The sequence below is a fragment of the Heteronotia binoei genome, chromosome 21 (genome assembly GCF_032191835.1).
Source record: "Heteronotia binoei isolate CCM8104 ecotype False Entrance Well chromosome 21, APGP_CSIRO_Hbin_v1, whole genome shotgun sequence".
Taxonomy (NCBI): Eukaryota; Metazoa; Chordata; class Lepidosauria; order Squamata; family Gekkonidae; genus Heteronotia; species Heteronotia binoei.
In genome coordinates this window covers 167,999,603-168,013,090 of record NC_083243.1, presented here as the reverse complement: position 1 = coordinate 168,013,090, position 13,488 = coordinate 167,999,603, and the positions used below count along the sequence as shown (strand labels likewise).

Here is a 13,488-nt window from a genome sequence, read left to right as displayed (position 1 = left end):
GAACAAACATGTGGACAAAGGAGACCCAATAGATGTTGTTTACCTTGACTTCCAGAAAGCTTTTGATAAAGTTCCTCATCAAAGGCTCCTTAGTAAGCTCGAGAGTCATGGAGTAAAAGGACAGGTCCTCTTGTGGATCAAAAACTGGCTAATTAATAGGAAGCAGAGAGTGAGTATAAATGGGCAGTCTTTGCAGTGGAGGACGGTAAGCAGTGGAGTGCCGCAGGGCTCAGTACTGGGTCTCATGCTCTTTAACTTGTTCATAAATGATTTGGAGTTGGGAGTAATCAGTGAAGTGGCCAAGTTTGCAGATGACACTAAATTGTTCAGGGTGGTGAGAACCAGAGAGGGTTGTGATGCACTGCAAAGGGATCTGTTGAGGCTGGATGAGTGGGCGTCAACATGGCAGATGAGGTTCAATGTGGCCAAGTGCAAAGTAATGCATATTGGGGCCAAGAATCCCAGCTACAAATACAAGTTGATGGGGTGTGAACTGGCAGAGACTGACCAAGAGAGAGATCTTGGAGTCATGGTAGATAACTCACTGAAAATGTCGAGACAGTGTGCGATTGCAATAAAAAAGGCCAACGCCATGCTATTAGGAAGGGAATTGAAAACAAATCAGCCAGTATCATAATGCCCCTGTATAAATGGATGGTGCGGTCTCATTTGGAATACTGTGTACAATTCTGGTCACCACACCTCAAAAAGGATATTATAGCATTGGAAAAAGTGCAGAAAAGGACAACTAGAATGATTAAAAGTTTGGAACATTTTCCCTATGAAGAAAGGTTAAAACGCTTGGGGCTCTTTAGCTTGGAGAAACGTCGACTGCGGGGTGACATGATAGAGGTTTACAGGATTATGCATGGGATGGAGAAAGTAGAGAAAGAAGTATTTTTCTCACTTTCTCACAATACAAGAACTCGTGAGCATTCAATGAAATTGCTGAGTAGTGAGGTTAAAATGGATAGAAGGAAGTACTTCTTCACCCAAGGGGTGATTAACATGTGGAATTCCTTGCTCTTGTCGTTGGGGAAATCTTTGGCACACAATTCAGTATACAGTTTGCACTGTGCCAGGAATACAGGAAACACTTTCTCAGGGAACTTCTCTGGGGGAAGCACCGGGCATTTGGGTGGGGCAGCGACAGTGACTTGCAGCTGCTGTTGCAGATGAGCCACCATTTGGGTCAGGTGCTGCACCTGCATAAGCAAGGCTGCTAGCTGCCCAGAGCCTCTGCTTGCCTCCTCATCCGTCTTGTGGAGTCAGTGTGGGTGGTGGAAGCAATCTATCACGTTCTCGGGGTGCAGGCAGGCAGGAGTCCAAAGTCAGTCCAAGGTCAAAGTCCAGGAAGTCAAGCAGGAGCCAGGTCACCAATGGCTGTATGGCTGTGAGAGCTGGACCATAAGGAAGGCCAAGTGCAGAAGAATAGATGCTTTTCAGCTGTGGTGCTGGAGAAGAATCTTGAGAGTCCTTTGGACTGCAAGAAGATCCAATCAGTCAGTCCTAAGGGGAATCAACCCAGACTGTTCCCTGGAAAATCAGATGCTGAAGCTGAAACTCAAATACTTTGGCCACCAAATGAGAAGGGAGCACTCACTGGAGAAGATCCTGATGCTGGGAAAGTCAGAAGGCAAAAGAAGAAGGGGACGGTGAAAGATGAGATGGCTGGATAGTTACTGTTGCAACAAACACAAATTTGAGCATATTTCGGAGGATGGTGGAAGACAGGAGGGCCTGGCATGACTTTGTCCATGGGGTCGCAAAGAGTCGGACTCGACTGTGCAACTGAACAACAAAAAGAAGCTTGTTAAAGAAAGAAAGCAGTTGGGCGTTCATCTCATACTGCCATCATGGTAACCGCAACAGTGGAGCATTGGGGCAGACAGGAGGAACAGGGTCCAGTGCAGCTGTTTCCCTGGCTCCTGTAGAGCCCCTTGCTGCCAGAAGACCCCTCCAGGGTCTCCCGGGAGATGCCACAGCTGTGGCACCCCTCCCACCATCCGGTTCGGGGGGGCCGCTAAGAACGAGCTCCGCGGACCCCTCTGAGCTCAAGTCACTGCAACCCAGAAGTCAGAGCTGGTAAGTCTAACATCTAGGCATATTCAGCTGTCAGTCTAGCCCTTTGGAATGGGTTGCCCATGGGATCCATCCATCCTTCCTTCCTTCCTTCCTTCCTTCCTTCCTTCCTTCCTTCCTTCCTTCCTTCCTTCCTTCCTTCCTTCCTTCCTTCCTTCCTTCCTTCCTTTCACAATGTTATTTCAACTGGCTTTTTGATTATTTTATGGGCTGCTGCTTTAAACCACTTATGTTTAGTTGCATCTAAGAAGAACTTGTGTTGTGTCAAAGAAAAGGTAGTACCCCCTATAGTATGCTTGACAATTTTAGCTGGGTCATTTAGAACCACAGGAACTAGGATAGATGTACAGCCATGTGTTGTATGAAACTCCCAAATCCTGGATCACAAAAAAAGAAGCCTGGAGAGTATTATATACTATTCCTTGCAATGTTTCACTTTTAGAAAGAATGTTTGCTCATACTTACAGCCAAAGTTTAGTGGGAAAATTCATGATATTAAAGATTCACACAATTTATATGATTTGAGACACATTGTTTTGGTGCCCTGTAACCAATGTGTCCTGGCAGGATGTCATGTCATATAATCAACAAACAAATGGTATTAGTCTTTAAAGTATTACTGGCCTTCTTTCTCTTTGCTATGACAGACAAATGTTTGAAAAGCCTTTTAGATCATGGGCCTAACGCAAATGAAAGATGGATGAACTTGGAAAATTTTAAGGACTTAATTTTAAGTCTTTAAGGACATTGGAAAAAAATTTCCAAGTCTTTAAGGACATTCTAAAAATCTTATCAGGAAAGTTTGCATTTCTTATCAGACTCATGAATACAATAGGAAAGGTCTGGAGCTAAATGTATATAAGGAGCAGGACTCTGTTACTGCTCTACATTTGGGTTCCACTCTTCATTTCTATTAACGGCTTGGGGATAAACAAGAAATCATGAAGTGGCTTCTGCTTCTGGGCCTGGTGGCACTCTCTCAGTGCTTGGTGACCAAGTAAGTATCAGTCATTCATTTTTCTTTAGAGACAAAAGGATTGCCACCTTCAGGAATATCCAACCCAATCCTTAAGTGTCATGAAAACCATGTCTTCTGGCAAATTTTCTATTGTGATGCTGAGCAAGCCATAAAACCTTGCTTATCATCTGTTTTCTATCTGCAACTTGAAGATAGTTCCCCCCCCCCCACTATAGTCTGTTTTTCACATAAATAGTTAAGGGAGAAACTACCTTATCCGATTACTATGTGAAGCAAAAGAAACCAGGAGTCCAGTGGCACTTTAGAAACTTAAAAAAAGAATTCTACTAGTATAGCCATGAGTCAGAGCTCACTTCATCAGGTGCATGAAGTCTGAAACAATTATTAATCTTGATCTCCAAGATCTACGGCAAGACAAATAATGAAAATCATAAAAGAAAAATTGAATTTGAAAAACCTGCAATAACAAAGGCCATTCCTTTTACCTTCTCATCTTTCTCATCCCCTGCTGTTCAGGGTCCCTCTGAAGAAGGGGAAATCCCTGAGGCAAAGCCTTAAGGAACATGGACTGCTGGAAAAATTCCTTGAGAAACATCCTTACAACTTGGGCTCAAAGTACTTCCCCAGCCGAGCCAATGCCAACGCTGCTGAGCCCTTGGAGAATTACATGGATGTGAGTATTCTTCATCGGGGGATATACCGAATATGCTGTTGTCCTGGGCATACTGCAGTTCAGAGGGGTATGGGGGGGAGGGACCTGAGCAATGCTCCATGTTGGCAATGACTGTCCATTCATTTTAGAAAGAAATATTTGATAGGCTCAACAGCTGATCTTTTCCATATATCTCACAGCTCATCCAACCCAACCTGTCCTTTCCAAAACCCCATACCCTTTGTTAATGATCCTTCCACTTCTCTCAAGTGCAGGGCTTTTTTTGAGCAGGAACGCACAGGAACGGAGTTCCGGCTGGCTTGGTGTCAGGGGGTGTGACCTAATATGCAAATGAATTCCTTCTGGGCTTTTTCTATAAAAAGTCCTGTATAAAACAATGGTGACGTCAGGGGGTGTGGCCTAATATGCAAACGAGTTCCTGCTGGGCTTCTCCTACCAAAACCTGCACAAGTGTATAGCCAGTTCTGTCTATGGAGGTTTGCCTAGCCAGCATTCATCTGCAAAGGACCACCTTTAAATTCCAGTTCAAGAATTAATATAGTCTAGAATAACACAGAAAGAACATTAAGGGCTGTATATCTCAGGATCTGCTGTACTTGCTGAAGAAGAGTATTCCTTTTCAAAGTGTTTTTCCTTCAAAGTGATGGCCATTTTGCTTGCTACCAAGGATAGGGGGCAAATTGTGCTTATTCCTTCCTCCTTACTTTCACATACATTGGTGAGTTTCAGAGCTAGATAGAGGCAGTACATCATAAGCAGAAATGAGTCTACCAGCTCTTAAGCAATGCCAGATAACACCAGCACAAGCTGAATGTAACCAATGGCACCCTGATCTAGTGGCTCAAAATCAATAATCCACATATGTACAGTTGGGCTGCAGACAGACAAAAGTTTTTATGCATATAGATTTTGTCTTGATGTCACTTCAGGTAAAAGAGGCCCTGCAGGTTGTTGAAACAGTACAAAACCCCTGCAAAACCTTCCCCGCACGCCCCCCCCTCAGAAAGGAACGTGGAATGGGTTCTTATAGATGAGCTGTGATCCCAACCTCCTCCTTCTTTGAAATAAAATATCAGTCAGTCATCAGGCTCACACCGTCTGTGGGGGTAGCTTGATGATACCAATGATGTATATTCCTTATAGTGACTCATTTTTTGTTCTGACAGATTGAGTACATTGGCACCATTGAAATTGGTACTCCACCACAGCAGTTCGTTGTCCTCTTTGACACTGGCTCCTCCAACTTGTGGGTCCCATCTGTCTACTGCTCTAGTGAAGCTTGCTGTAAGTAGCATTTAACATGTTGACTGTAAAGAAATGGGTTGTCCTTTATTTCGCTATGTACAGCTGTTTCCTTTGCAGCGCATATACAAGTTGATATAGAAAACAGTAAGGCCAGTACTGACAGGGGCATGACTAGGTGGCTGCACAGGATATCCTTTAGGAGATGGAAGCCCAGGTGTGTATCTGTCCAGCAAGTCTGGGGATAACCAGAAGGAACATTAAGGGCTATATATCTCAGGATCAGCTGTACTTGCTGAAGAAGAGTATTTCTTTTCAAAGTGTTTTTCCTTCACAATGATGGCTAGTTTGCTTGTTACCAAGGATAGGGGCAGAGCTTCCACATCAGAGACCATTGTTTTGAGGCATCTCAAGTTCTAGCACCTTTAGAAAAAAATGGACATCATCTGAATGCCGCAACATTATGGACTTGCTTGTTGTACTTGCAGCCAACCACAACCGCTTCAACCCCCAGCAATCTTCCACTTACCAGGCCACTAGCGAGAGTCTCTCTGTCACATATGGCACTGGGAGCATGACTGGATTCCTAGCCTATGACACCGTCCAGGTAAGTTGATAAAAGAAACAGAAAGATTAGTAGTCCTTGGAAAGCTACATAAGCATGAAGGTGTGTGTGAATGATGGGAGAAACAAAATTGTGTTCAGTTTGGATTTATATACGGCAAAACCTTCACAGTATGGTCTAGACTTGCACAACTTGTGACCCGCCAAACTGAAGTCATCCTGGCTTTTGTCTTTCCAGGTGCTATTGTTTTTAGAGTTTAGAAGAGTAAAATTGGAGAATGATCACGTTCCCAATGAGTTGCCATATACAAGAAAATCAGTAATTTGTGGTCAAATTTCCATGAAAGACACCTTGCTACCAATCCAATGAGCATCCATAATGGCCTGCATATAAAATAATACACCATTGGTTCCTGCAGAAATATTATAAGGTCTACAAGACTTGGTTTGCCTTGTAGCTTAAGTGCCTTGGAACATTCTCCAGAATCCTTTGCAACATGTAAAGAAAAATGCATACCAGGAAAATGCATACCACAGAACACACTGCTTGAGCTTTATCTTGCGCTTGATTGTCTCTACTCTTTTATTTAGGTGGGAAGCATTGAGGTTACCAACCAGATCTTTGGCCTGAGTGAGACTGAGCCTGGCACCTTCCTTTATTACTCTCCCTTTGATGGCATCCTGGGTCTGGCTTATCCCAGCATCTCCTCTTCAGGAGCTACACCTGTTTTTGACAACATGATGAGCGAGGGCTTGGTGTCCCAAGACCTTTTTTCTGTCTACCTGAGCTCGTAAGTCTGGCTAGCTGTGCTTTTAAGTCTGGGCTACTGGCAGATTACCGGCAGGCTGCAGTTGTTGGGGCAAATGTAAATTTGCCTTGGAAGCACAGAAGCTTTACATAGTATCCCTCATCTTCCATGTTTCTTGGTTCAAACAAATTATAAGGATGATCTGATTCCAATGGGTAACAAGAGAAAAATATTTCTTACAAAAATAGAAGCACATCTTACTTGACATATTCATGTAGATACATTTCATTCATTGTGAACAGATTAACTTCAAAAAGGTTAACGCTGTAGCTTCAAGTTCAGGGAAGAGAGGTCCTATGTAAGATAGAAACAGAAGACAACCAATGACCAAAGAGGATCAACATCTAATCACCTGAGTGAGAGAATTCTCTTAACCCTTTCCCCCCATATCCTCTTGCATACAGAGTTGCAACATTCAACAACTGTTAATGAACAGAGACCATGAGCATCACTTATATTTTTAGAAATGCAGTAGCAAGGGAATTTGTATTCATGACAGGCTTGGATTGGACCAGATAACAGATTTAAATGTACCATGTTTAGGGAGAAAACAACAAGCAGTCATCATATTAAAATACTGAGATGTAGATTTGATTTCTCACAGGGCAGATTTCTCATCAGGCAACACATCAACAGCATTGAAGCATTGTTTAAGTATAGCGCTGGGCAGAATGGAGAACTAAACTAGGCAACTGCTGGGCCCATTCCAACTTCTTAGGCAAAGTTGCAGAACTGTTTTTTCCCCTGATTCAGCCAAGGAAAGAAATATGATTGGATTGAAGCCTGCATTTGCAATTTGACCCCTCTGCTTTTATATATATATGTCCCTTCTCTTAAAATAACATACTGATGGAAGACAGAGGAAGTTAGTAGATCCTTGCTGATTGGCTAGAGGTCAGAACAGTTGCTGGTGATCAGGAGCTCCATTTCATATGTCTAAAGGGAACAGTAAGACTGAAAAGATCTATTTATTTCAGAACTAGGCGGTATATCAAATGGTGCTCCTTCCTTTAACATTCATTCCTGAAATTCTTGAAGACCTCAGGTAGCATCTTCTCTCTCTCTCTGCTGGCCTCAAAGTGGCTGAAATCTAGAAACATCAGTGTCTGTGCAGTGAATTACAACTGTCATAAACTACAACAGCAACTATTTTGCCCTGTTTTCCCCATGATGGTTTTCAAAGGGAACCTTTCCACTAAGCCCCTCTCACAGCTTCCTTTTCAGTACTGTTTAACTTTGTACACTTTTAGGTAATATGAAGTATTTATATAGCAGTTTATGTAAGTGCTCATAGCATGTCATTCCACACACTATCTCAACCACCTTCACAATGTCAAGTAGGTCAGCATCATCCCCATATTAGGTGCAGGGGTAGAGCTCATGGCTGAATGACTTGAAACTGTATTTCAGTTCACAACTTCAGCTCTTATCCAATACACCAGCTTCTTCCCTATGACCAGCTTCTGTTTTCCTTTCTCAGTGATGACCAGAGTGGGAGTTTTGTAATGTTTGGTGGTATTGACTCCTCTTACTATTCTGGGAGCCTCAACTGGATACCTCTCTCTTCTGAATCCTACTGGCAGATTACTGTGGACAGGTAAGCAACCTCCCCAGTTAATGTGGATGTCATCGAGAATGAGGTGTGGAAATGAATGTGTTTACATGTGTTGTGGTGCATCAGAAAGGTTCAGGAAGAGAGAGAGAGCATTCCTGTCAAAAAGGAGAAGAGGGCAACTTGTCAGCCTTCCAAAATTAGTAGCCCATGAAAGTTTTTGAATAGTCCCCCTGCCGACATGTGCTTATGTGTTAGAGCATGTCTACACCAGGAGATTTAAACTTGCTTAATAGTCATGTACTGTCCTTATGATTAAGAGTTTCTAACAGAATTCTTAGCACCCTTGCCATTAGCACCATTCCCAGAATTCCCCCAAGCCTTGATGGTTACTTGACCAGAGCCAATGAAGTCTACTGAGAAGTCTACTGACTATAGTTACAACCATTAGTCATTTGTGGCACATGGCTAGCTTAAAACAAAAACAATTACTTCCAATTTACAAAAACTTGCCAGATTGGTTTTCCAGGAATTATTCTTGCTAACTCAGGGGACCAGGTAAATAGCTATTTATAAGTCTCACTGACATTTGTGACCCCTATGTACACACCCCACACCCTTCTCCCACCCAAGTGAGATGCTGAAACTTGTGTTACAAAACAGCGAATGTAATGTGGCCACTACATCTTCATTTCAATCTGCAGTGCTGTTCAGTGTTTTTGCCCTTAATTGTGAATAGTTGGGATCCTTCACAGTTGCAGGAAACATCTGTTTTTAATGGAAGAAGAAAGCAGTTTGATCTTTGAAAAAAAAACTTTCAGTGCATACAGAGAACACTGGGAACATTTGCCCCCAATTTCTCCATGGTTTCTTTGTGGCAAGAAAGATTAAAGCTGTTCTCTTGGTGTTAAATTTACCTATGTTTCCTTCAGCATCACCATGAATGGCCAGGCAATTGCTTGTTCTGGTGGCTGCCAAGCTATTGTTGATACCGGTACTTCCATGTTGGCTGGTCCTGCTAATGGCATTAATAACCTTCAGTACTACATTGGTGCCAGCCAGTCCTCCAATGGTGAGGTAAGGAAATGCACACTTCCACAGGTACAGAGAGAGCAAGAGAGAGCGCTAGTATGTAATTTGATTAGCATTTACCCTGTACTGGCTACAGTTGGAGGGGAAATGGGATGTGAATGGGAATGACAAGTTTGTGATTGTCCTTTAACCCTTGCCTACTATTGTTCTTCCATGTACGAAGAAGTTCCTTCTAGTGGCTAGGAGGGAATGTATGTAGAGGTTTGTGAGCCTGTGGTTTTTGGAATATCGATAAGGGATTCTCCAGACAACAGGGGATTTGAGAAAAAAAATATTTTTATTTATTTTATTTATTTATTTTATTTACCTTCAATTTATATCCTGCCCATTCCTTTTGTTGATGTGAAGTAATCAGGTGTCCACCTTCCAGCAAGACTAGCTGTTACAGGAGAATCATATTTTCCAAATTTTCAACCCACAATACGTTGTTGCTAGAATTTTTTTTTACCCCTCTTCAGCTAGAGCCATCACTTTTAATGTAAAGCATTCAAATTGTCTTTGCTTTGTGGGAAAGGTACATGTGCTCCCTGTTTAAGTGCTCTAGCACAAGAGTGCCCACGCATCACAAATACATAAATAAAAAGGAACACAAAATGATAAACATGAGGACAACCCTACCACTTTATGGCCTTTTCTTTCTGTAAGAAGTTGCAAATGGTTATAAGCTACAGCTAAACCCCCTTTCATTAAATAGGGAAGGGATACAGACATCTTAGTATTGGACCAAGAGTTGCAATACTATCCTGTAAAAGCTACAGTGCCCCAGAGTTATTTTGTGACTTCCAAGATATGAATCCCTTCGCCAGAGAGCGAAACGACTTGTCATGAAAGTTGTGGGTATAGTTTCAGTCTAAGCCCAAGTTCAAAGTCCTAACGAATGCCCTTTCTATTCAGGCTAATGTTTAATCCATGTGTTGCAGTTTAACTTTGCTCTTGTTATCAAGGCACAGCATCTTGTAACTAATCTCTTCTCCATCCCCTCCATTCCACACCAGTACATGGTCAGCTGTAACTCCATAAGCAGCCTGCCAAACATCATCTTCACCATCAATGGCATTGAGTTCCCTCTGCCTCCTAGTGCCTACGTTATTCAGGTAAGGATCCAGCAGCTTCATCAAGCTTGGACTTCTCTCCCACCATACTCTCAACCTGACTGGAAACTGATCCCTGAAAAGAGTAAAACAAACAATTGCACTGAGGCATTCCAGCACCTTATAGTCCAGTTGCAGACATTTTCTCACATGTATTTTATTTTGATCTACATGTAAAGTGATTTGGACATATGAGTTGATTTGGTTTCACAGCATGCCCCAACTCCCACAGTGCTTCAGAAAAGGATGCGCTTTTTTTGAGATTGCAGGATTAAAATAACTAGCAACAAATTTGGCTGGGGCTCAAACATAGTCTGTTTGCACCGGATATGTAGTGGTAAACTATTATGTTGTATGAAATATCTGATTGATCACTAGTTTGTCATGCATGTGACAACCATACTTAACCATATAATGCAATATTGCAAATCTAGTGCACATCATTGAGATCACAGGTGTAAATATAGTAATCTATTTTCACATGGTGGAATGGAAAGTACCGTGCCCGCACATTTAAGGAAGGAGGGGAGTGTACATACAATGTGTTCATTCTGAGTATGACCTGTGGCTTTCTCCTTTAAACTACATATTATCCAGTTCAAAGGGGGAAATGTGGACAGAGAGGGCTGCAGCAGAAGTGTCTATGTGGACTCTGTATACACAGCCAATGTGGGGAGGGGGCTAAGTTCCATGTCCTCCTCACTTGAGCCCTTTAAAGGGCTGTTTCCACTTTCTCCCTTACTCTAAAGGACAGTTTCCACTTTCTCAGCCAAGCTGCACTGCAGAGCTACAGTGTAGCTTGGCTGGGAAAATAGAACCAAAAGGAAGTGGGTTCTTGGACACAGGAATGGTTGGCATGATTGTTGTTGCATCAGCGATTCAGGGACAGGGGTGTGGATAATGATCCTGCCAGCTTCCCTGCCATTTGCTGCTGTGCTGGGGGGTATATGTTCCTGCCCCCTGTGGAACCAACCAGTATCTCTTTGGGCCACAGTGCACAACATGCAAGTGTTCAGATAAAACATGGGAGGGAAGGGAGTGACTGGGAGACAATGAGTGTTTAGCAATGCAAAAGCTCTTTTGCATACTATTCGTGCAATCCTCAGTAGAGTTCATACAGGGTTAAATGAGTGTGACTCACTAACATCATGGGTGGGATCCAAAGAACTGTGAGAAGAGTTCAGTTGGTGGAATGGATTCTTCCTGCCTTCTCCCACCTTTTGAAGCCTTCTGCAATCCCGAAAATCTACTGCTGAGGTTTGGGGGACCCTCAGAAATAGTGTGGGTGGCAGGAAGGATGGGGGTGGGATGAGCAGAACTGCATTTCACTAATGGAAGGGTTCCTTTGGATCTAACTCCATGTTGCCATGTAGATACTCTGCAAACCCTCCCTTGCTAGTAATTCAATTCAGGTAGTATTCTATTGGCATGTAGAATCCACACGTGCATCTTGATATTTCTTATTTTAGAACCAACAAGGCTATTGCACAAGCGGCTTTCAGAGCATTGACATCCCCACTTCCTCTGGTGAACTCTGGATCCTTGGAGACGTCTTCATCCGCGAGTACTACTGTGTCTTTGACAGAGCAAACAACCAGGTTGGCATGGCCCCTGTGGCATGAACATGACCACATCCATTGGCAATACAATTCCATATGGACAGTCTTTACTTCTTTAGGACTAAATTTAGTCAATATTCTCCTCCCCCCCCCCCAGGCTGTAACACTAATAACAGTAGAATAAAATACTGTAAAAGCAAATGAAATCATTATCGTGCATTTCTTACTGTCTGAATACAATGCTGCTCCAATGGGCAGCTGTAAAAGCCTGAGGTGTTTTATCTTTTTCCTGACTTTCTTCCATCTGTGTAGTTCTCTCAGAAATCCTTATCACCTGGTTCTATCCGATGACTTAAGCATGAAACACTGGGTTACTTTATGCTGAATTACTGTTCCCCCATTCCAAATGTGGCGACTAAAGCTATCTTATGACCCTGCTACGACAGAGGCCCACTGATGATGGCATAACACTTGTATAGCTTAACTGGCATACTATATTCCCAAAGTGCTACTTCCCAAAAGTGAAACAGAGAGAGAGAAAAGTTGTATCACATTAAGCAACAAGCACAGCAATACCACCCAAGTCTATGGTGATACCACCATCCACCAATTGTGGAGTGGCGTCAACAGTGCTCATCATGTCAACCATATATAGAAAGAGCCAGTCCACAGGCAGCAATGGTGGCACATAACTACAATACCCCTATACCCATAAAACAGAACTTGGAAGATGCAAACACAACACAGCATGAATCATCGTGGCACGTGGAAAAGGAACACTGTAACTTTCATATTTCTTGAACGTAGGAGTTTGAATTCCTTTAAGCTACACGGGCCTTGACCTGGATAGCCCATCTTGTCAGATCTCAGAAGTGAAGGGTTGGCCCCGGTTAGTATTTGGGTAGGAGACCATGAAGGAAATCCAGAATTGCTATGCGCCACCTCTGAATGTCTCTTGCACTGGAAACCCTATGGGGTCCAGATAAACTGGCTGCAACTTGACATTAAAAAAATTTACTTAGACCGTTAACAACACTTTTGGTAGGATACACAAGGAAAGAAGGCTGGACAGTCTCAGCATCTCTCCCAGCTATCTCTACCCTTTACATGTGTGGGACAGACCTTCAAGAAAAAAAAACTATGGTCTATCCAAGACAATGGTTTGTGTCCTACTTGCATAGTATTGCATCTGGAAAGGAAAGGCCGGGAGAAAAGAGACCACAGGACAAAGCAACAAGGGAAGATACAACAGCACCTTTACCCAGATCAGCCTTATCTCCCCAACAGCATACCAGGAAAAGCACAGAAATAAATCAGGTGGTGGGGTTTGAATTGCTTCTACCTGCATGCCATGACTGCAAGGAGAAAAGGGGATGTAAGAGTCCAGGAGGCACAAAACTCCAATTGAATGTCTGATGCAAAGTCCTCATATAGTTCACCAACAAACATGAGGACTTTGTAACATATGAAGTGGCCTTAGGCACTCAACAGGTAGTAGAGTTCTTTCAATTTCCAGTTTTCCCTTGCAAGGCAAAAAGGGTCATGAGTATTTGGCTGGCAATACAATCATTGCCATCAAGTATTTGGTGCTCACCAAGAAAGGTGGCTGTATTCCTTCTTGTCTTCAGTGGTGCCTGGTAGAAGCATATCTATGGGAGGTTTCACAGACCATAGCTCTCCCACTTTTCTGTGTACTACGTATGCATTCTGTCTCTGTGCCTCTTGTGTGCTAGCAGCTGGTGATGGAGGGAGGTTTAAGCCAAAGCAGAATAACCCCATATTGCAGAGGTCAAAGAGGGAAATGGGGGAGACGGCTGCAGCAAACTCTTGAGGCATGGAAATCCC

At 43.0% G+C, this 13,488-nt stretch overlaps 1 protein-coding gene across 1 annotated transcript; it reads left to right on the top strand.

Annotated features, from left to right (window-relative positions):
- The first annotated feature begins 2,952 nt into the window (after positions 1 to 2,952).
- On the top strand, positions 2,953 to 11,844 carry LOC132589138 (pepsin A-like). The gene is made up of 9 exons (XM_060261812.1): positions 2,953 to 3,079; positions 3,578 to 3,734; positions 4,901 to 5,018; positions 5,465 to 5,583; positions 6,132 to 6,331; positions 7,830 to 7,946; positions 8,834 to 8,978; positions 9,989 to 10,087; positions 11,554 to 11,844. The coding sequence occupies exons 1-9, from the start codon at positions 3,024 to 3,026 to the stop codon at positions 11,704 to 11,706; spliced, it is 1,164 nt and encodes a 387-aa protein (XP_060117795.1). The 5' UTR covers positions 2,953 to 3,023; the 3' UTR covers positions 11,707 to 11,844.
- The last annotated feature ends 1,644 nt before the right edge of the window (positions 11,845 to 13,488 follow it).